The sequence below is a fragment of the Tarenaya hassleriana genome, unplaced genomic scaffold (assembly GCF_000463585.1).
Source record: "Tarenaya hassleriana unplaced genomic scaffold, ASM46358v1 Cleome33, whole genome shotgun sequence".
NCBI classification, from domain to species: domain Eukaryota; kingdom Viridiplantae; phylum Streptophyta; class Magnoliopsida; order Brassicales; family Cleomaceae; genus Tarenaya; species Tarenaya hassleriana.
This window is the reverse complement of record NW_010966459.1, coordinates 1,329,244-1,352,050: the sequence shown is the minus strand read 5'-3', so window position 1 is coordinate 1,352,050 and position 22,807 is coordinate 1,329,244. Positions and strand designations below refer to the sequence as shown.

At 39.9% G+C, this 22,807-nt stretch overlaps 6 protein-coding genes and 2 long non-coding RNA genes across 10 annotated transcripts; 4 read left to right on the top strand and 4 right to left on the bottom strand.

Annotated features, from left to right (window-relative positions):
• Positions 1 to 3,769: 3,769 nt before the first annotated feature.
• LOC109116999 lies at positions 3,770 to 4,325 on the bottom strand. The gene has a single exon (XM_019203421.1). It carries the CDS (start codon positions 4,233 to 4,235, stop codon positions 4,026 to 4,028), a length of 210 nt encoding a protein of 69 aa, XP_019058966.1. The 5' UTR covers positions 4,236 to 4,325; the 3' UTR covers positions 3,770 to 4,025.
• A 703-nt stretch (positions 4,326 to 5,028) lies between these two features.
• On the top strand, positions 5,029 to 9,049 carry LOC104821523 (CBS domain-containing protein CBSCBSPB1-like). Its single transcript, XM_010552438.1, has 15 exons — positions 5,029 to 5,309; positions 5,407 to 5,583; positions 5,868 to 6,036; positions 6,126 to 6,258; positions 6,347 to 6,517; positions 6,599 to 6,677; positions 6,772 to 6,885; positions 7,005 to 7,071; positions 7,391 to 7,496; positions 7,596 to 7,654; positions 7,926 to 8,035; positions 8,124 to 8,239; positions 8,355 to 8,440; positions 8,524 to 8,613; positions 8,736 to 9,049. The coding sequence occupies exons 2-15, from the start codon at positions 5,456 to 5,458 to the stop codon at positions 8,928 to 8,930; spliced, it is 1,623 nt and encodes a 540-aa protein (XP_010550740.1). The 5' UTR covers positions 5,029 to 5,309; positions 5,407 to 5,455; the 3' UTR covers positions 8,931 to 9,049.
• Positions 9,050 to 9,861: 812 nt separating this feature from the next.
• Positions 9,862 to 14,478, top strand: LOC104821522 (nuclear transcription factor Y subunit C-1-like). The gene is made up of 5 exons (XM_010552436.2): positions 9,862 to 10,798; positions 11,313 to 11,987; positions 12,475 to 12,603; positions 13,592 to 13,671; positions 14,136 to 14,478. Exons 1-2 carry the CDS (start codon positions 10,083 to 10,085, stop codon positions 11,314 to 11,316), a joined length of 720 nt encoding a protein of 239 aa, XP_010550738.1. The 5' UTR covers positions 9,862 to 10,082; the 3' UTR covers positions 11,317 to 11,987; positions 12,475 to 12,603; positions 13,592 to 13,671; positions 14,136 to 14,478.
• On the bottom strand, positions 11,755 to 13,581 carry LOC104821521 (probable xyloglucan endotransglucosylase/hydrolase protein 11). 2 transcript variants are annotated; one of them, XM_010552434.2, is made up of 4 exons: positions 13,112 to 13,581; positions 12,684 to 12,784; positions 12,374 to 12,564; positions 11,755 to 12,282 (listed from the first exon to the last, which is right to left on the bottom strand). In XM_010552434.2, the coding sequence occupies exons 1-4, from the start codon at positions 13,314 to 13,316 to the stop codon at positions 11,913 to 11,915; spliced, it is 867 nt and encodes a 288-aa protein (XP_010550736.1). In that variant the 5' UTR covers positions 13,317 to 13,581; the 3' UTR covers positions 11,755 to 11,912. The 2 variants fall into 2 exon arrangements, with proteins under 2 accessions (XP_010550736.1, XP_010550737.1); XM_010552435.1 differs by having other exon boundaries at positions 13,025 to 13,204.
• A 218-nt stretch (positions 14,479 to 14,696) lies between the features above and the next one.
• On the top strand, positions 14,697 to 17,215 carry LOC104821520 (acetolactate synthase 3, chloroplastic). The gene has a single exon (XM_010552433.1). The coding sequence runs from the start codon at positions 14,749 to 14,751 to the stop codon at positions 16,729 to 16,731; it is 1,983 nt and encodes a 660-aa protein (XP_010550735.1). The 5' UTR covers positions 14,697 to 14,748; the 3' UTR covers positions 16,732 to 17,215.
• Positions 17,216 to 18,204: 989 nt separating this feature from the next.
• LOC104821518 lies at positions 18,205 to 19,188 on the bottom strand. Its single transcript, XR_773089.2, has 3 exons — positions 19,145 to 19,188; positions 18,724 to 18,801; positions 18,205 to 18,345 (listed from the first exon to the last, which is right to left on the bottom strand). It is a non-coding gene; the product is annotated as an uncharacterized LOC104821518 (long non-coding RNA).
• Positions 19,189 to 19,344: 156 nt separating this feature from the next.
• Positions 19,345 to 21,709, top strand: LOC104821516. 2 transcript variants are annotated; one of them, XR_773088.1, is made up of 3 exons: positions 19,345 to 19,453; positions 19,757 to 19,785; positions 20,739 to 21,709. It is a non-coding gene; the product is annotated as an uncharacterized LOC104821516 (long non-coding RNA). The 2 variants fall into 2 exon arrangements; XR_773087.1 differs by lacking the exon at positions 19,345 to 19,453 and having other exon boundaries at positions 19,639 to 19,785.
• On the bottom strand, positions 21,618 to 22,735 carry LOC104821517 (protein SHOOT GRAVITROPISM 5-like). Its single transcript, XM_010552432.2, has 2 exons — positions 22,311 to 22,735; positions 21,618 to 21,964 (listed from the first exon to the last, which is right to left on the bottom strand). Exons 1-2 carry the CDS (start codon positions 22,628 to 22,630, stop codon positions 21,826 to 21,828), a joined length of 459 nt encoding a protein of 152 aa, XP_010550734.1. The 5' UTR covers positions 22,631 to 22,735; the 3' UTR covers positions 21,618 to 21,825.
• Between the last annotated feature and the right edge of the window lie 72 nt (positions 22,736 to 22,807).

Below are 22,807 nucleotides of genomic sequence, written 5' to 3'. Positions count from 1 at the left end.
ATCACAGAGAAAACGGTTGGTCTCATATTTACCATTGAGCATTTAAATTTTGATTAAAAAAATTATTCTTATTAGAGTAAAAAAATTACATATTTTACAAAAAAAAAATAGATGGTGCAATTAAATCCATCTAATGGCGATATTTATACAAAATAATTTTTTTTTCACAAAATTCGCGGTCCTTGTTCGAGTAATAATGAGAGAATCTGGGTAAATATAATGATGGTGGAAAAACGAATCCGAGAGCTGACGAGTACACGTCGGCATAATGATGACGTAACGGCCGTTTTGGTTGGTTCGGTTGTTTCTCCACGTCAATCCCGCGTGTGCCACCTCGAAACTAACGGCGCTAAACTGCGGCCGTTAATAACGGACGCTCCTTTGTCCACATGGGAAATATTTACTCAGCTACCACACCCCTGACTCTGGGCTTAATTTAATAAAGCTTGAAAAAAAGGACCCGTACTTTATAAAGGTACAAGTACATCCTCCAAAATTTTCATCAATTATCCCATTTAAAAAAAATGCAAATATTGAATATTCATGATTCATAAAAGTCATTTAAACTCCATTATTCATTTCAAGATTTAGTTTTGGTTGTCCTAATGACGTGTGATTTTGTAGGGTGAGATGTTGTACAATGAAATTGCTCATTTTGGTTCAAAGCCCACAACACCTTGGACTAGGGATGTCAATTGAGTTGGCTCAACCCATTTGGGTCTAATCCATTTGGATTTGAAAGATAAACGGGTTGGGTTAGGTCGATCCGTTAATAATAGTGGATGAGTTGGGTCGACCCATTAAACCTGTATAAACCATATAAATCCATTTTTATATTCACAAATTACTTATATACATATAACTATTAATATGTATATTCATATAACCTAGAAATTATCATTTTAATATTCGATTTGGTTTATCCATTCAATAAAAATATATATATAACTGGATATTATATTATATTCGATAGTTTATAAGCAAAATTATATATTTCTTTAAAAAAAAATAAGATTTTTTTATTTTTTAAATTCGATTCGATGTTTTCAAAATATTGTCGTTTAGATTTTTTGAACGGGTCGGCTCAAAAACGACACCGATTTTTTCAATATGATTCGATTCAGAAATGGTTCGAGTTTTCTGGTATGATGCGAATTTTCGGTACGATTCGATTCGGAACAGTACCGAGTTTTTTTATACGATTTGAATTTTTTGGCACAATTCGATGCGAAAACGACACCGAGTTTTTTGATACGATTCGATTCGGAACGGTACCGAGTTTTTTATATGATTCGAATTTTTCGGCAAGATTCGATTCGGAAACGACACCGTGTTTTTTGGTACGATTCAATTCGGAACGGTACCGAGTTTTTTATATGATTCGAATTTTCCGACACGATTCGATTCGGAAACGATATCCAGTTTTTCGGTACGATTCGATTCGGAACGGTACCGAGTTTTTTTATACGGTTCGAATTTTCCGGCATAATTCAATTCAGAAATGACACCGAGTTTTTCGATATGATTCGATTCGGAAACAAAACCAATTTTTTTGGTTCGATTCAGAACGGTATCGAGTTTTTATACGATTCAAATTTTTCGGCACGATTTGATGCAAAAACAAAACATAATTTTTCGGTACGATTTGATTCGAAAACGATACCAAATATTTCGATTTAATTCGTATATATATATATATATATGTTAATTTTTATATATCTAAATATAACAATTTTAATTAGTTAAAAGATGAATTTAATTTTAACTAAATATATAATGATGAATTTAATAGGTTAACCATTTAACCCATGGGTTTAATGGGCCAAAACCCATTTAACCCATTTTAAAAAATTAACCAAATGGGATAACCCATTTGGATTTATAAGTGGGTCGGGTTGAGTCGACCCGTATAACCCGACCCATTTTGACATCCCTACCTTATATGATGAGATATATAACATTTATTTGGTTGGAATAATGAATTGATTGTTTTTATATAATTTTTAAAAATTATCGAATTTTTGATCCAATTACATATTTTAGATATTTTAGAGGATAGAGAAAGTACAAATAAATATTAATGTCCAAATGAAAACTCTAATCTCAATTGAAAAAAAGTTTTACCATATCTTTATCAATTGAATCACTGCAAATTTGACTAAGAACATATTCTTCTGAATGAAGCAGAGGGTCCACTGACGTTGAAAATCAAATCAAAATTTGACAATAGAAAAATCCTTATAACACATTGATTTAAAATAAACCACGAGGTGTATATATAAATATAATTACGGCATAGTAAAAGATGAGATTCACTATAAGACACCATATTCATAAAGATGAGATTACATTAAATTCATCCGGAAAGCAAGAGATCAAGGACCCCCAAGAAAGTAACTTTCAATCCTAGATATCTTATAATAAAAAAAACTTTAAATTCTAGATAAGATGAAGAGAAAAAGATTGCTTGGTATAAAAGTAACCGTTGATTTCCACTAAGAAAATTTATATCAATATGGCGACGGGCTTGACTGATACCAATACCCACCCAGTTATCAGTTCATTCAATTTCAATTTCAATCTGTGCAGAGACCAAAACCGAAATCTGAACCGGACATTTTCTAGTAGCGTGCTTGTTATGTCGATTGTCCAGACCGACTTTTCTCATAAAGGATAAATCAGAAAAAAAAAACAACTCAACAAGTCCATGAACCATAAACTAAACCGGGTAAAAGTTAGTACCCAAGCCTGAACGGTACAATTTTCGACATAACCGGTAGATACATAACCGAACGAATACCAAATCCAAGATTGATTCAATCTCGTTATTCCACGGAAAATTGTGTTATTATCTATTAAATCCCAACGCAGTACTCACCAGAGCAAATTCATATTGCCATGCATCTAGGATTTCAAAACGAGTCGAGTTCGCGAGTCAACTGAGGTTGACTCTTTTTTACCGAGACAAACCAAGAATATCTGAACCCGAATAAAAAATGGGTTGAGTGAGTTGGTTCGGGAACTAGAGTAAAAAATGGGTTGAGTGAGTTGGTTCGCGAGTCAACTGAGGTTGACCCATCTCACCACGAATCGAGTCCAAACGAGCTAGTTCGGTCGGTTCGTGAGTTGGTTCGGGAACTAGAGTAAAAAAAATTTTTTTTACGTTAAAACTTGAAAGTGTTGATATTGTTTGGTATAATATTTTGATTTGGAGATAATTTTTTTTATATATGGATTAGATGATAAGATTGTTTTTTGTACATGGATTAAAAACTCATTGTACATGATGGATTAGAATCTGAAAATGGTTTTTTTATATGGATGGATTATAATTTGATTTATTTGAAGATGATTTTTTATACGTGAATTCTAATTATGAATATCAGTATGATTTGGATATATATTGATATGTTTTTTTTATATTGATGTATTATTTGAATATGTTTTTGTATATTTTGATACGATTTTTTTTAGGTATTTAGAAAATTATAATTTTTATATGTTTTTTTAGATATTTAGAAAAATATAAACTCTGTTATAAGCGATTTGTGCTGAGTCAAAATTTTTTTGACCTGAATAAAAACAGACTTAACGAGATAGCCTGAAAATGAAAATGAACTGCTGGAAACGAGTTGGTCCGATCTGCTCACATCCTATGATGCATCCAAACAAACACTGAAAGCCACAAACCACGGAAACAAGATTAAACTGGATCTCAAATATCTCCAGAAACCCCTAAACTAAAATCGGAGAAAATTAGATCCCGAAAGAAAAAAAAATCAAATCCAATTGGTACCCAACAAATAAGTGTGCGCGATTAAGAAGTCGAGACAGAAACCGAAGCCAAAACGAAATCAGGACCCATTTCAAAATTACATAGCGGTATGTTTCGTATTCACAGAAGCCAAACATGTGTCGGTCACCATGAATTCAAATCAAGCGAAAACAGAAGAAAGTAAACGATTGCAAGTTCCCGAACCGAAAACAAACATTTTTTTGGACCCATCAGCGTACGATCTGTATACTTAACCGGTGTAGATGTGGACGTGAATGGCGATGGTGAAGATGGTGATGAGGCCGAAGAAGATGATGGCGTGGACGAGAATCGAAGCGCCACTCGTCTGCATATTCCCGAACTCGACGACTCGGCCTCTCGCCGGAATCTGGAAGAGAAGTCCCGGTGACAGAAGCACGAAGAGGACCACCGCAATCACCACCGGGCCCCAATCCGCCATTGTTCCCCTCCCACACTAGACAGAAAAATATCAGAGAAATTCAAAAAAAAAAAGGTTAGAGAGAGAGAGTGGGGTTTTGCTTTTTTATTTGTAGAAAAGAAGCTTCTCGTTCGACGTGTAGAGGGAAAATGGACGGTGGCGATGTCACGTGCGGTTACGTCGAAGAACTTTTTGAACGACGAGACACGTGACCAGTTGTCTTCTTTATCGTGTATTGGCCCGACTGTTGAAAAAGTCCTCATGTATTGGGCCGACTTACCTGACCCGTCTGATATGGGCCGTGTCGGCTCAATAACTTGGTACAATAAAATATTGGTAGTGAACATTGATAATTCCAAGCCCGATAGGAGATAATTGTAAGAAAATGTGAAATGCCAGACATGATTAATGATTATACGAAAAATTGATTTGCTGTAAATAAAATTCACAAGGAGGATTTGTTTGTGAATATAGCTTGCTTGCACTTAAACTTCGGATAAGATTAGCCCTTAATATTGACATCTATCATCGGAAAGCATTATACTAATTATATAAGTTTTTTATTTGTTTACTTAAATATAAAATAACCCATTCAGTTCTGATTATATAACCAAAAAGCACAATTTTATTTTATGGATGCAATTTCTGTCTCCTTTTCTTTTATTACCAAAACATTAGATCGAAGTGGTCTTGTACGCGTGAGATGAGACTTGTCGTAATCGTCAACGAGGGTAAAAGCGTAAATTACTTGCATCATGGACGCATTCCTTTTGCTCGTAAAAACAAAACAAGAAGCCAAGAAGGCAACAATCACCTCTCGGCCAATTCAGTATCCGTTTGGAAGAGGAGGAAGAAAAGAAGAATAACTTTCTGTTTTCTCTCAGATTTTCCGTCACTTTCCTGGGAAGTTTCCTTTCCTTTCAATCAAGTATCCTCTCTTCTCGTTCTCTTACGGACGTTGAAGATAGTGTCGAGGGGCTTTCTTGGCTCTTTTCCCGCTCAGTTTCAACCTCCCCATATCCATTACAGAGATTTCCTGTCGAATTAAGCTGGTCAACTTTAGTATTTGATATCCATCCATTAAGATCCTGACAAGTGAGCTCTCGTGATTCCCCTTGCCTTTTCCTGGGATCATGTTAGACTTTGTATTTTCCTATTGTTGAGCTGAGATCGATTGGTTTCGATTCTGCAGATTCCGAAGATTTTTTAGGGTTTATTCCTCCAGAATTTTGGAGTCGGAGATGGCTAGCCAAGGCGGGTCATCGAGGAGAAGTCTCTCTATGCCGTTGCACAGGAAGAAACCTTCTGACATTGCCGCCGGCGGCCCCGACAGCTCCCGGAGATCTCTTACTGTTCCTCGTCCGTCTTTGTACGTTTCCTGGGTCCTTTTTATATCATATGAAACCCTAACCTCCAATTTTATGGATATATTCGAGAACGATTCTGGGTCTCAGGCTTCATGCGTGATTCTTCTAGTTTTCGTGGTTATGGTTCCCCTTCGGTCTATTAATTCCATATCCAAACTTACGAGTTTCTGTAATGGAATTCTAAAATACCATCTCCTTATCTATTACTGGATTTATGATTCGATTGTGCAAGAAGTTGGATATTGTGTTCTTTTGCATCTGGTAATGGTGGTTGGCTATGGAACAGGAGTTTGACAGGAGAGCGAACTGTTAAACGGTTGAGGCTGTCAAAAGCCCTTACGGTTCCAGATACCACAATCATCTTGGATGCTTGTAAACGGATGGCTTCTCGGCGAGTTGATGCCTTGTTGCTCACTGACTCTCACGGATTGCTTTGTGGGATTCTTACCGACAAGGTAATGCTGTTGTTTTCTGTTGAACATCTCGGTTTTTTCCCAGTAACTTATAACATGATGATTAATGTATTACCTTTCTGGGGTTTCAGGACATAGCTTTAAGAGTGATCGCGCAGGAAGTTAATCCCGAGGAAACACCCGTTTCCAAGGTTATGACCAAGAACCCGGTTTTCGTGCTTTCCGAAACACTTGCTGTCGAAGCCCTCCAAAAGATGGTGCTAGGTTTGTATTTATTCAACTATGAATTCGGGGGTATTTATTCGCTTTCTTATCCATGCCTAGTTTGCTTAACGAGGTGGTCCTGATGCAGGAAAATTCAGACATCTACCTGTTGTTGAAAATGGAGACGTCATTGCTTTATTAGACATATCGAAATGTTTGTATGACGCGATTGCCCGTATGGAGAGGGCAGCAGAGAAGGGTAAGGCCATAGCTGCTGCTGTCGAAGGCGTCGAGAAGAGCTGGGGAACAACCTCGTCCGGTGGGTGAAGAACTAATCCTAGTTGTATTCTTTTCGTGCTGTCTTATCATTGTTCTGTCAATTGCTTGACTTCACATGCAGTTCCCAACACCTTTATCGAAACACTGCGAGACCGGATGTTTAGACCGTCTTTGTCAACCATTATCCCGGAGGATACAAAGTAGGTAATACCTTCTTTGCTCTTTTGTTCGTTTAAAATTTTCTTTTTGTCCCGTGATTTGCGTTTGTTTGACATATGGGGGATCCTGTTTTAGGGTTTTGAAAGTCTCGGCAGCTGATACAGTGGTAGCAGTGACCCAGAAAATGCTTGAGTTTCGAGTGAGCTGTGCAGTTGTGATGATAGAGGACAAGCTCCGAGGGATTGTAACGTGAGTCTCAGTTTGAACTTCACCTTTATGCTATACTTCTTTTCTTATGTCTCATCTTGTTCTGTCTGTCCAGTTGCTTATAAACTGAAGTATATCGATTTGATTCTCCATCTGTCTAGTTCAAAGGATATATTGATGCGGCTTGTGGCTGAAAATCTCCCTCCAGCTGAGACAACAGTAGAAAAGGTGCGTTTACATCGAAACGACTATTCAAACTTTTAGGAACAATGATTTCATTAAGCTTTCTATATTCTTGTATATTCGTTACAAGTCTGGTGTTTAGGACTCACATTATTCAAAGGCGACATTTATTCCACTGTCGGAACTTCCTTTTTTTGTATTTTGAGCTTCTGGTTTCATTTTAACTACCCATCTGCTGTTCCAATGTATGACTTTATGTAATAAATGACCACATGTTTTCTTCAACATCTTGCTTCTCTACCGATGAAACCCTCATGTTTCATTTCTTCTGTGTTTGCACGTTTATGTGAACCGTTATGCACAGATTATGACTCCGAACCCAGAATGTGCTACAGTCGACACGCCGATCGTCGATGCTTTGCACATCATGCATGATGGAAGGTTCTTACACCTTCCCATACTTGATAAAGGTTATTTCCTTTTCCACTCGGGGTATATTCTTCTTGTGAAAAGCAAGATGCAAACATTTGTAAAACGGCAAGCTTTTTTTTCTTCTTCATAAATTGCAGAAGGGAATGTAGTTGCTGTCGTTGATGTGATTCATATCACTCATGCTGCTATCGCCACGGTAAGTTCTTTCTCGGATTTAAATGTTCCTGCCCTTATAATATTCTGATGCAAAACTTACATTTCCAAGTATAATATATGCATGAATCATGATGGATTGATTCCAGTGACTCCCTCAGATGGCTTAAGCCTCAATATCTCAGTTAACATTTGTGTTGCGAGATTCGTGCTGCGATTTATTTCAACAGTTTCTTATCTCATGCCGGCTCGTTGATTTGCATAGTTTAAAACGTTTAGGCTGTTTGAATTGATCACAAATTTGACATTGGCAGGCCGGAAGCACTGCGGCAGTAAGCAACGAGGCGACAAACACAATGATGCAAAGGTTTTGGGATTCAGCAATGGCGTTGCCTCCAAACGAGGATGACGACGAAACTAGGAGGTTATTATAAAATTCGCCACACTATAGTTTATTTCATTCTGGGACCTTTTTCGTTTGCTGACTCTTGGGCCGGGTGGTGACATTTCAGCGAGGGGTCCTTGAAAGTTGTATCCGAAGCTGATACAGGAAAACCTTTCCATTTCCCAAATACGTTCTCATTCAAGATCGAAGACAAGAAGGGTAGAATGCACAGATTCATAACCGGTACTCGATACCTTTGCTATTGTCACCAAATCATTCGTCAGTTGAGATAACTACGCATTCTGTGTATATCGAGTATTGAAAAAATGCTGGTGGTTTTCGTCTGAACACACCACAGATACTCAGAGTTTGACAGATGTGATAACCGCGATTCTTCAAAGGATAGGGGACGATATCGACCCTGATAACCTGCCATACATTTTGGTACGTAGATAATACTAACTCATTCATATAAAACTGTAATGTTTTATGCTTTCTGATTAAATGCTGGTGTGGATAATGCGCAGTATGAAGATGAAGACCATGACAAAGTCTTGTTAGCATCGGATAGCGATCTTCAGGCAGCCACAGAGCACGCAAGAGCAATCGGCTGGAAGGTACATTAACTTATTATCTTCAGGCAGCCATTTTTGTCATGACGTTGTCTCATAACAGAGCAATTCACCTTGTCTTGTCTGCATATATGAATATGCTTTGATGGTCTGTGTCAATTCTACAGAGCTTGAGATTGCATTTGGATTATTCTAAAGAAGGCAGAGGAGGAGGAAGAGGAAGAAGAGCCTCGGGATCTGAGTCGTCGGTGGACTACTCGCAGTCGGATGCATGGGCCGCGGCTTACAGCGCAGTAGCCGCCGGTGCAGCCTTAGTTGCTGGTCTCGGGGTTATGTCTCTTCTGAAAAGATATGGAAACTGATCCAGACAAAGAAAACATACGCATTTTCCCGGGAAACAAACACAATAAGTATCGCACGTTGTTGAATATTTTCTTCCCAAATGTTATCAAATGTTTTGCATTCAATAGTTTTTTTCACATTCTCTGGCTTCTTTTAGTTAATTCGTAACTAAAACTACAAACACTGTGACTGTGTGGAGAGGGGCATTCACATGGGGCTTCCCCGGTACTTTGGGAGATGTAGTCGGGCCAAAGGCTCGGTGAACTTCCGGATTATCAAAAAAAAAAAAAGAATGGAGTATGAGCATTCGTCAAACACCAGCGACCATCGAGGAACTCTTCGATCTCTCCTCCAAAGACATTGGAGCTCACTTGTCATGTCCGAGAGAGGAGGCAGCTCTGTCGGTCTTTTCAGGCCGAAGTGACCACTTCCTCTGTAGTCTCCGTGAAGAGGTCGGGGAAGAAGATGAAGGTGAGGGTAGCTCTCGGGCAGTGTATAAATTAAAAATAAAAATTACCAGGTATATATTTAAATTAGGCATTAATTAATTATTTAAAATAAATAAAAAATAAAAAAGCAAGGGCAGTATCAGGTAAATCGCCGTCCACATTATCCAAATAAACCCTCAATCCCTTGAGAAAACTTCGCACACCCTCTGATCCAATCAAAAAAGAAGAAAAACCAAAAAATGGACAACAACAACAACAGCAGCCAGCAACCTCCTCTCTCCGCCTTCCCTCCTCATCCTCCATCCGCCGCCGCCGGAGTCGTCGTTCCTTCCCCTCCCGGCTCCGTCTCCGTCTCCGCCGGCGGAGGAACCCCCTACCACCTTAAATTCCTGCTTGGGTTCCCTCATTTGAGGTTTTGGTTAGTGTAGTAGAATCTTGATATGGCTCTAACGTGAAAATAGACGAAAGAGAAACTAACTAGCTAATACAAAAAATACAAAAGCTTCAATTGAAACAAGAAACAAAGCTTTAACCTCACCTCAACCAACCTTCGTTTTCCGATTACAGACCCTTTTTTAATCCCCCAAGTTACTTACCAATAGAGAAGAAAGTTTAACTCTTACCTTTGGCAAACCATGGACGAAGCCGCACAAGCTTTCTGTAACATACAAACTCAAAAAAAAAAAAAAAAAAAAAAAAAAAAATCCACCGAACACTCCCAAAATGGACCAAAACAACAACCAGCAGCCGCATTCCTCCGCCTACCCTCCTCCTCCTCCTCCGTCCGCCGCCGCCGCCGCCTCCGGAGGCATCGTCCCCTCAGCCGCCGCAGCAGCCGGAGGAACCCCCTACCACCACCTCCTCCAGCAACAGCAGCAGCAGCTGCAGATGTTCTGGTCGTACCAGCGTCAGGAGATCGAGCAGGTCAACGATTTCAAAAACCACCAGCTCCCTCTCGCTCGGATCAAGAAAATTATGAAGGCCGACGAGGATGTTCGCATGATCTCCGCCGAGGCACCGATCCTCTTCGCCAAGGCCTGCGAACTCTTCATCCTCGAGCTCACGATCCGATCCTGGCTCCACGCCGAGGAGAACAAGCGTCGCACCCTCCAGAAAAACGATATCGCCGCGGCGATCACGAGGACCGACATCTTCGATTTCCTCGTCGATATCGTTCCCAGGGACGAGATCAAGGACGAGGCCGCGCTCGGCGGGATGGTAACACCGACCGCGAGCGGGGTGCCGTACTATTACCCCCCGATGGGTCAGCCGACGGTGGGTCCGGGCGGGATGATGATCGGGAGGCCTGCCGTGGATCCCACCGGAGTTTATGTGCAACCGCCGTCCCAGGCATGGCAGAGCGTTTGGCAGAATTCGGCCGACGAGGTTTCGTACGGTAGCGGAGGAACCAGCGGCCAGGGGAATCTCGAAGGCCAAGGGTATGATGCTTCCCTTCCTTATTGTTCTCTTTTGGGGTAATGTACCTTATTCGAGTGGTCGCCTAGGGTTTCTAGGACTCGCGTCGATGATCAATTTTGGAATAGGGATTTTGATCCTGACTTTGAATTGATTCTAGGGATTTTGAACCTGCTTGCTGATTACTCCGTTTTGTGCCTGTTTGATCTCGTTGTTGATCCTCTGAATATGGTCGGCTCAACCAAATTTGATATGTCTGCAATGTTTTATCCAAGATATAGACATGGATATCATTCTCTCAACTCACTATCGTTGATGAAAATATCACCAGACAGCTGGTGTTGACGTTTCTGATTTTGCTCCAAAATCCTGTGCCCATCTACTGCACCTTCTGTACAATTTGCCCAAGACTAGAGAACTTTGCCCATCTTCTTCAGCGCCAAAACTGCAACTTTGAGATATTTCAAATGCCATCTTGCTCTGTGTTTCTCTTCTTTGTCAGTCCACCTTCTAAAATGCTTCGTATAATTTCTGCAGCTGATCATGAGGATTTCAGATGCCTGAGGTCTCGCCGCCAGGTGCTGCTGTTGAAGACAGTGGAGTTCAGTCGACGCTTCCTTGATTTTGCATGCATCTGATTTATGTCTGCTTTTTAATTTAAGGGCTTACTTGAAAGAAAAAAAAGCAAAAGAAAAAAAAAACTCGTCTTCTGCTCTGTTACCTTATAAGTTAATGCAGCTAAAACCATAATGGCTGCGACTCGCCTAACTATATATCTAATGTGCAGTTCCCAGTTTCCGCTCCTTTTCTCCCATGCTCATAGTTTATTTCTAGCCATTTGCTTCTTGCCTTCTTGGTCTGATTACATCTGATAAGTTGCAGTTTGAACCAAGAGGACTTGTCCAGCTTTGGTTCTTACTGATGAGGTATCAGTCATGAACCTGTGAATCATCTGTTATTTGCCTTGTGACCCGCTGTGTTAAGTAAGAAAGTTTAAGTTGTTATTTTAAGTTACAGTATTTTACTGGTACAACTCAGTCAACATATTACACTTCAACATATTACACTAACATATATTGTCCATAGTTTTTTTTTTCTCTGTGTGTTTTGAGACGAGAGCCCGAACAGATGTGAGCTTTACTGTTCGTAGATTCTGCATTCTGGAGGCTCCCGAGGATACCGTGCTCTGTCGGAGCAATAGTCGTAATCCAGGTATGTCTTCCTGGCATTTCTGTATAGTTCCTTCTCTCTAGGGTTTAGTGCCGAGAACTCTGCACGGTTCCACCAGAACTCGGGGCCTATGCATCTCTCTATATTGAAAAATGTTGTTATACATCCTTCGATCTTTGATGCCTGAAACCATGCCGTGTAGGGCGTCTGCTTCGGGTCAATTGTCACACCTTTTTGACTCGTCACACTCCCCATTACGAACATTGTCTGAACTGATAGGTAGTAAACTCCAGGATTCTTCTTAAACACCCGGATTGGTGTATTGTCCACATAAAACCTGAAATTCTAGGAATGCATCAGATGGCATGATCTATCTTGGGGGATATATTGCGAACGAATAGTCGGGGTAATGTCACGATTACACTCACACTAGTTGACGTGGGTTCCAAAGAAACCTGTAGGAGTGGTAATCTTTGGTTGGATCGAACCAGAGCCTGAACATCTGATCTTTGCCTCCTTCACCATACAGAATCATATTTGTATTCAGCATATACGGCGGTCGATTGCTTCCCAAAAGCTGGAAACTGACCTCATCATGGCGACTAGAACGAGAAGTTAACTGCCACAACAAACAATCAATCATTGCTTCAGAGCCCAGGTATGTAATTTCATCTTCTTTTTTTAACTACCAAAATCCTAGAGTTGCGTGTGCATGTGGATGTGGATTGGTAATCTTACGTAGAAAGAAGTGATGACTCCAGTGGAGTTATTGTCGGGTGCCTTTATTCTCATGTCGAAGGATCCGGATCCATATATAGATACGGACTCAAACCCAGAACCTGTAACAAATATACACACAGTATTCATCAGTATGGAATCTATAGATGCAACCTGTCGTTGGTGATGTTAGCATTGTCACTTATAAAAGGAAGCTTCTGAAACAAATATGGGGAGCAGAATAGTTCTAGTGTTGTCTGTGTTCTCCTTAATTTGGTGTAAAAATTAATCCAACACTGGTGAATGTTTTCTGACACATGCATGGCATAGAACCAGATGCACTAGTGTGTGTGGGTGCATACATGCATGGATGGTCTCTGTGTGTGCGTTTGATGTGCATACATACATGCATGCACGCATGAAATTTCAGTGTGAGAAGAAGAAGAAACCAGAGAGAGTGTCGAGAGAGAGCTGGAGCTCAGAGGTGTGGTTGAGAAGAAGAGGGGGGTTTCCCCATGTTTGGTAATAACTGTTGCCCCAACTCACTAACCCACTCTTCTCTTCAGTTCCAACGCTCAAAGACCCGAATCCAAACACACCCATCATCACCATCCCTACCCCCAAAAGCAGCTTTTTACAACCACCAAACCCCATCTTCTGTTTCTTCTGATGATAATGTCTCGTCCTCAATCTCCTCACTTCATTTATATATATAGTTTCATCTCAATGTCCGTTTCCTCCTTTCCTCACTCATGGTCCGCATCGATTGTATCTTTCTTCTCAATTTTGCATCATATGTATGTGTCACTTTTTTAAGTTAATGCTTAGTCTCGTATACGAATTTACCTTTTGGTTTTGTGTGATGTTTCTTTCCCCTAGTAACTTAAAATCGAGATGGTTCTAACATCATCCTTTTAACTTTTTTTTAGTGACTCAAGTCTTTCGCAACTTAACATCAGGGGAAATGGAATGTTTCTTCGGTTGTGTTTGATCAGTGAAGCTTAAAGTGGTAAGATCTCCCCTCTCTCTCTCTCTCTCTCCTCATTTCTATCTGTGTTCCAAAACCAATACCACCCACACTTTTGTGGTTGTGACGTTTTACCACTAAGAATAGTGATTAGTAGAAGATTTACTCTTTTAAATGCGATATAAATGACGTATATGTTATGTGTGTGTATATATATATATACACATGTGTGTGTGTTTTCTTCTTTCCAATCCGTTGTCTCGGGAAACCCGTGTTTGTTTCCTGATTAAAAAAACAAGGCGTTGGACTTGTAGTGGTGGAGTCGTTATTTGATGATATCCCTCGCTCTTTTACTTCTAGAAACATGTCGCCATGTCCGAAAGAGAGCACTAATCATTCATTTTGTATATTGATTGGCTGATTATGAAATCAATTCGATCAGATCATGTTAATGACATAATAATAATAATAAGAGTATGTAAGGTATCTCAATTTTTTTTTTGTAGGCATATGGAGACAAAACCTATAAAAGCCAACGAACTTCCCCGTCTTTTTTTGGCTCTCTTCAATGCGCAAAAAGGATAAGAAGTTGCGAGGGCGACACCTAATTACAGACTTGTCAATAGACCGACATTTCCACGTGACCAAAATGCCAGTTCTTAATTGTGTGCCTAATCTTAGTTAAAGAGCGACACGTGGATGCCACAAAATGAGCCCAAGCAACGGGCCCAAGAGGGAACAACTTCGGCCATAAAATCTCCACTTGGGTTTGTAATTTATCACGATTTTCAGCAACACACCTACTTGCTTACTCTATACATGAATGAAAGTGGATCGTTATTATTGTGATGATTGATGAATGAATAAAAGGTCACTCCACTAATCGGATTTTGAAAATTATTCAAATTCTCTAGTAAGTTGTAATTAGTGTATAGTATTAGTAACATTCAATGTATAGAGTATTTCGTTTTGGTACGTCGAAACAAAAGAGAAAAGAATTAGAAGGGTATTTACGTCATTCGACAAAGTCCATGGGGTCACTCTTTTAAATGATTTCATAATCACACGTTCCACTCTCCTGTCCCTCGCCGTCTACATTTTTTTCTTCCGACAGCTCCAATGGCGGCCGCTGCCATCTCCTCCACGATCTCCATCTCCTCCACTAAACCCTCTCATTCCTCCTCCAAATCTCCCTTACCCATTTCCAGATTTGCCCTTCCCTTTCCCCTAAATTACCATAAACCCACCTCCTGCCGGGGTTGCCCTTCCCGCTCCATCTCCTGTTCCTCCACTAATGTCTCCGCCGCAGCGCCAACTTCTCCGGAAAAACCCGCCGTGACCCGCGATTTCGCCTCTCGATTCCGCCCCGATGAGCCACGCAAGGGAGCGGACATCCTCGTCGAGGCCCTCGAACGGCAAGGCGTTGAAACCGTCTTCGCCTACCCAGGAGGCGCGTCGATGGAGATCCATCAGGCGCTCACTCGCTCCGCCACCATCCGAAACGTCCTCCCGCGTCACGAGCAGGGCGGCGTCTTCGCCGCCGAGGGCTACGCTCGCTCCTCCGGGAGACCGGGCGTCTGCATCGCCACCTCCGGCCCGGGAGCCACCAACCTCGTCAGCGGCCTCGCCGACGCTTCGCTCGACAGTGTCCCTCTCGTCGCCATCACGGGTCAAGTCCCTCGCCGCATGATCGGTACGGATGCGTTCCAGGAGACGCCGATCGTAGAGGTAACGCGTTCGATCACGAAACATAACTATCTTGTCATGGACGTAGATGATATCCCTAGGATTATTGAGGAAGCCTTCTTCTTAGCTACGACGGGTCGACCCGGACCCGTTTTGGTTGACATTCCCAAAGATATTCAGCAACAGCTTGCGATTCCCAATTGGGAACAGCCCATGAGATTGCCCGGTTACTTGTCTAGAATGCCCAAACCACCAGAAGAAGCTCACTTGGAGCAAATCGTTAGATTGATTTCGGAATCTAAGAAACCGGTGTTGTACGTTGGTGGTGGATGTCTGAACTCGAGCAATGAATTGAATAGATTCGTCGAACTTACTGGAATCCCGGTTGCAAGTACCTTGATGGGACTTGGATCTTACCCATGTAACTGCGATTTATCCCTGCAAATGCTCGGAATGCATGGGACTGTGTATGCGAATTACGCTGTGGATAAAAGCGATCTTTTGCTCGCTTTTGGGGTTAGGTTTGATGATCGTGTGACGGGTAAGCTCGAGACATTTGCGAGTCGAGCTAAGATAGTTCACATCGATATTGACTCGGCTGAGATCGGGAAGAACAAGACACCTCATGTCTCGGTGTGTGGGGATGTGAAGTTGGCATTGGAAGGGATGAACAAGATACTCGAGAACCGAGCAGATGAGCTCAAGATTGATTTTGCCCTTTGGCGGGATGAGTTGAAAGAGCAAAAGCAGAAATTCCCGCTGAGCTTCAAGACATTCGGAGAGGCAATTCCTCCTCAGTACGCGATCCAAGTCCTCGATGAGCTAACCGATGGAAACGCCATTATAAGCACAGGAGTCGGGCAACACCAGATGTGGGCAGCACAGTTCTACAAGTACAGGAAGCCTCGTCAATGGCTGACATCAGGAGGACTCGGAGCCATGGGGTTTGGACTTCCTGCCGCCATTGGAGCTGCAGTTGCAAACCCAGACGCCATTGTTGTGGATATAGATGGAGATGGAAGCTTCATGATGAATGTGCAGGAGTTGGCCACGATCCGAGTAGAGAATCTGCCAGTGAAGGTTCTTTTACTGAACAATCAGCATCTGGGTATGGTTGTTCAGTGGGAAGACAGGTTCTATAAGGCCAACAGAGCTCACACCTATCTAGGGAACCCGGCAAAGGAGAATGAGATATTTCCAGACATGTTGAAGTTTGCAGAAGCATGTGACATTCCGGGAGAGAGGGTTTACAAGAAAGAAAACCTCCGAGGGGCGATACAGAAGATGCTGGAAACTCCGGGACCGTACTTGCTGGACGTGATCGTTCCGCATCAAGAGCACGTCCTCCCGATGATCCCGAGCGGTGGCGCTTTCAAGGATGTCATTACAGAAGGAGATGGCCGGACAAAATACTGAAGGGACCGATCCCTTCTATGCATTAAGGTAACTTAAATGGGTATGTTTTTTCTTTCGTAGTGCTTGTGTTGAACTTGCGCGGTTTGGTAATTGCTGTTAGTTTCTTTTCCTTATAAACCGGTTTGGTTTTAGTAGTAAAATTAAGACTTGGTTCGGTTTGTATCATCCAATGGATGGACAAAATAAATAAAAAGATATGGCATCGATTACCAAATATAGGTAAAACCTAAGTAGAAGATTTGCATGTACTGAAATTTACGGAAAGAAAACCAGCAAACCAAACCGGTTAAAGTTTTGGTTTTCTTTCGGTTAAGAAAATAAATTTCGGTACATGCAAGTCTCTACTCAAGTTTTAGCTATATTTCATGGGCCTCTTGTGTATAAAGTATAAACTTGAGTTCAGTGTATATGTGTATGTATGTATGTATTTGAAGTCATGGGCCATGGATGTCCAATTCGAGATAATTAATTCGTCGGTCGACTTCATGTGCTTTCGAGGCCCATTTCATTGATACAAGTATTGCGTCTGCATTTGCAAAACCCGGTTTAGGATTTCAGGCGTTTTCTTTTTCTCCCTTCAAGTTGAAATCGAGATCGAACCGGATTTTGGTTTGAGATTAGTTCAATACCAATTCGAAATTATATATATTTTTTTTAATTCAAACTGAATTAGTCTGATTCCGTACGAATTGGTAAAATCCACTAATTATTTTTCAAGGGTTGTGTAGTTTAATATAAATACTATAGATAGATAACCCTCGAGATTATTGCATGAGTTATGTTATATTATTTGGAGAAAAAGGAAAAAAAACACAAAAGGACATTTTTGGATTTTAATAAGTAGAAATATTTGAAAAAAAAGAAAATATTGCTTGCTTGATGCATCATATTATTATTACCGAAGACATGTTTTCTTCAAACTAAAATAAAATAAAACAAAACAAAAACATTTGATCTTAATCATATTTTTTTTTCCGCCACAGAAGGGACGTGGGTTTCTGTTCTACTTGTATGTTCAGTCTTTTCAAAAAACTATTATTCCCTTCATTTCTAAATAATTATTGTTTTAGAATTTTAAAATATAAATTATTATGAAAAAGAGAGATTATTAATCTATTATCGATTTTAAATGCGTGTGATTATTAATATTATTAATTTATTATTGTTGTTGTTAATTAAAAATAATGAAACGTCTTTTTAGCGATCACTTGCGCATCCCCAGAAAAAATACCTAAAAGTAATTGCCACCTGCTAATCTGAACTGAAATCCATCACGCTGCAGAGAGATTACATGCATACATACATACATACATACATACATACATACATACATACATACATACATACATACATACATACATACATACATACATACATACATACATACATACATACATACATACATACATACATACATACATACATACATACATACATACATACATACATACATACATACATACATACATACATACATACATACATACATACAGGAAGAAAGAAAATGATAGTGTAGCTGCTTCCATCATGCACTGTATCCACCATTTCTACTACTATCTTTTCATTCCCTTCCGCTCTCAACTCCCGAGGGATTTGGCCTTTGTCTTTTAATCCCTACAAAAAAAAAATTAATTGCCAACTCAAATATTTTGTGTAATAAAATTTAAGAATCCAATTTTATATTCTTAGATGTTGGATACTTGACCCATAAGCGCCCTAATGCTGCAGAAATTACACACATATATATAATGTTTGATCAACATTTTTTGTTGTCACGATATTTTTCCTTTTTTGGATGAAACACAATATAGTACCAAATGTGAGTTTGGATTTTGAAGAGAGACTTAATGTTGCATCATGGATCTGGTTATTATCTATATTGATCCAAAAATGGTATACAAAAAAAGAAGCTAAATCATATGACATCATAATCCCACTCGAAAATTCCAATGTGCAAAATTTAAAATTTAAAAACTTATTCGATTTTCATACCATTTATATCAATATTCCATCTTCTTATTTTCTTCTTCCTCGTTAGTGCCTCATGCGCCAACTTAAGCGTGGGAGGATCTTTTCCAAAAGAAACCAATGAATAAAGGATCTTTTGTGAATCGTTTTACATAAATTCCTTCATTTAAAAAATATATATATAGTTAAGACTAACACCTACCATAATCACACTAACTTGTGTAAGGACCACCGATATATGTATGTCATATAAATTCACCAAATACACTGTCATAATCGAATATAAATATAGAGACAATGCATTCTTAAAATAATATCATATCAAAATTATTATTATTTTTTTTGTCGAGGGGAAAAATCTAATAAAAGGGGACAAGCAAGGATCCAACCCACATGGGATGCAGAAAAAAAAAATATAGTGAAAAAGCTGGTCAAAAGGAAATACCCTTTGGAAAATGATGGATCTCTCCTTCATCTTTTCTCTCTCACAAACCACAACTTGGTTTCAAATTTAATATGATTGGAGATGTATATCTTTGTATATATACATACATACATACATACATATATGATAAGTCTACATGTAGTTACAAATCTTGTGTATAGAGACAAAGGTGAAAAGACAAATGTTAAGGTTATGTCACAAGGGGTTGTGGTTTGTGTGTTGATGTGTCACCAGTTTCCATTGTCTTGCAATCTTACGGACACATCTCTATCATTCTGGCGATACTCGATCTTGATTTCATCGCTTTAGGTAACATTTTTTGTTGTGTTTGTTTTACATATATGTATGTACCTCTACAGTATATATATATTGCAATCATTAAACCCTTGTATTTTGAATCTTGTTGGAAATATGAAATGGAAATACATCTGCATAAGATATATAAATTCTGAATATAAAAAAAAAAGTTAAAATAAAGTAAAAGAAAAGCACTGCGGAGTTATCATTATCACCAAGAAATATGATTTATAGCATGTCAGATTCCACGGTTGATTTTTTACACTGAATCCCAAAACCGATTCTTTTGATCATCATCCATCCTAATCCGTATAGGAGGAAAGCAAAAGGATGCGGAGACAAAGGTCAGTGGGATTTATGGTTTTTCTTTTTGGTGTTTCTGTATTGAAAACTGGGAGAGAGAGAGAGAGAGAGAGAGAGAGAGAGAGAGAGAGAGAGAGAGAGAGAGAGAGAGAGAGAGAGGGATAGAAAGGGCTAAGAAGAAGAAGTTGAAGACAAGTGGATCTTTTTTCCCCACCCCATGTTGTCTTGTTCGTTTGATATATCAATCATTCTTCTCCCTTCTCCTTCTCCTTCTTCTCCTTCTTCTTCTTTCTTCTTTTACTAGCTTGCATGCTTTTTGTTCCGATTCATTTGCATCTTTCTATCATTATCAAAAGTTCCATTGGTCAGCATGACCCCTTTGGTTTTCCTTGATTTCCAAGTTTGATTCATGATATCGAAGATTTTACCTCATATATTCTACTGTCTTTTCTTTGAGTTTTCCATGGAATAATACGGCTGCATCACTGTGTATGGACCGTTTTATATAGATAAGTATGTACATATATAGATAAACAATGATATGTATATTGAATTTTTCCATTACCATCTTCTGTAATCAAAAGAAACACTTTATATATATCCTGGTAAAAAAGAAAATCACCGAGAGCTAGCCTGACACTATAGCTAGTACTAAAGTAGATTAATTACAATATCTCCCCTTAGAAAGTGACCAAAGTGGCATCTCCAAAACTATACGGCACATGTCCATATACATACATATATGTATATATATATAGCATTTTATATGTGCGTTACGCATGCATACAATTTTCTGTGTACTAGTTAGTGTTGGTGAATTAGTTAATTCTCTTGTGTCTCAAAAAAACGGTCTTTAGGGTTTCATTGCCTTAGTAATTATTACCGATCGAGGCCTTTACAGTTCCGCATCCACGCCAGCGTCAGATAATGTTTTTTTTGTAACGTTTGGGAACCCGCACTCGGCCTTCGGACCGGACAACACAATGCCTCGCAGCCCCAATGACCGGACGAATGATACGGTATCGCAGACAGTAAACTCACACGACTAGCTCCATGCAATAGCCGGCAAACCACGCAGAGCAGATAAACCAGCCGAAGCTGACCGACTCAAGGGAAGTGTCATAATGTTAAGATACGTTTCCTAGTAAATTTATGTTTCTTTAGCATGCTTGTGTTCATTTCTATCTAGCTTTCAGATACCATGTTCTCGTGTTTCTGTTTCTTGGTGATGTACTATATATATATATATATAGAGTTATGGATCTAATCAAGAGGTTTGGTCGAATGATGATCATGTTTATGCAATCATTATATCCATCATGTACATGCATGCATGTTTACGGGGTGTATATGTACATGCATGCAATCATTATTCCCAGTTATATCTATGATTTTATTTACCAACCAAATGAGTCGAGACCATGCATATTTAATGAGACACAGCCCCCATTCCCACATTTTCCATGCCTCTGCCGTTAAAATCATTAACCTCTGCATCTCTCCCCTTGTTCCGTAGTTCTCAAGCAAATCAACAAACATTCAAGAAAAATCAATAACGACGTGGCTTTTATCAATGTTTCTACCAAGGAGAAAATGCTTGCGAGGATGTTGAGTATTAATCAATTTGAAAAGGCCATGCATAAGAATATATATATATACGTATATGTATATATATGAGTGATGATCACCAAGCCGACAATCCCCTTTTAGTGACTCTTCGTTTTCTTGCTTACATATATATATATATTCATGTAACTGTCTCACGACACGATACATTAAATGATTAAACCGAAATCAAGTAAAAAAAATTTAAAAATAAATAAAGAATATATAACCCCTTGGGTTATAATGTGTAATTTTTTTCCTCGTCAGGGGCAAAAACAAATCATGCTTCTATTATTAATCATTTTCCTTAGATATCAAGGAAACAAAAGGACCTAATATACCAAACTCCAACCCCCCGAAAACAGCAAACCCCCCAAAAAAGAAGGAAATTATATATAAAAAAGGGACAAATAACTTCTTGATTATGGAGTTATTTTTTTGAAAATATATCAATTATAATATAAGATCGAAGATGATTAATTATAAGGCCTAAACCTCTGACTGCAGGAGTGGCAGGTGATCTCCATGCACGACGTCGGATCTATCCTCCTCGTCGCCCTCTCCTTCAACCTCTCCGCCCTCTCTATCTCCTCCCTCGCCCTCTTCCACATCTGCCTGCTCACCATTTTTTTTTTCCCATTATACCATATACTTTACAACATTATATATCACATTCTAACTATATAGTTATATTTAAGGCGGAAAGAAGGCGGAATATCATTCATTACTACTTGATGAGATCCTTTTGACAGCAAGAATATTCTCGAATCTATAATGATCATGTGGAAGTCTCAAGGCATTCCATTGGATTATTTCTTCTCGGTGTTGCTGTCACTATTATTAGTTGGTAAACCTTCTTAAAAACCACCATGTCTAGGTTTGATTTCCCCTTGTTTTTTGCTGCTGTTTGTGACCTGAAAGACCCGGTTAAGTAAACCGGATCAGATCGACCACACCGTACCTGGCACGGGCGAACTCGGACTGAGCCAACTCCATCTCCCTCCGCGTCAACTCTCTGACCCTCTCGGCGTAAGCCTTCTCAACGGCCGCTAGCCTTATCTGCTCCGCCGCCTGCCACCTCACCGCCTCCATTCCGTACGGATGATGATCCGCCGAGGCCGCGATGGGAGCGAGGCTGATGGACAGCTTTAGGTCGAGATCGTGGTGTATGACGGCGGAGGAGTCCGTGATCATCTGCACCGTCGGTCTCAGCTTTCTCACCGTCTGATCCGGCGGCTGAGACGGCAGCAGCTGAAGCTCCTTTTGATCCTCTTCCGCCATCAACAATCTCTCTCTCTCTCTCTCTCTCTCTCTCTCTCTCTCTCTCTCGCTGGGTGGGGAAAAGGCTGCTGCTACTTGAATAAGTGGGGTGGCAAAACCAATGGCTTTATACGCAGGTGTCGTGTGTCTGTTCCCATATGTATATATACACATACACAACACACACAGTCGGACGTA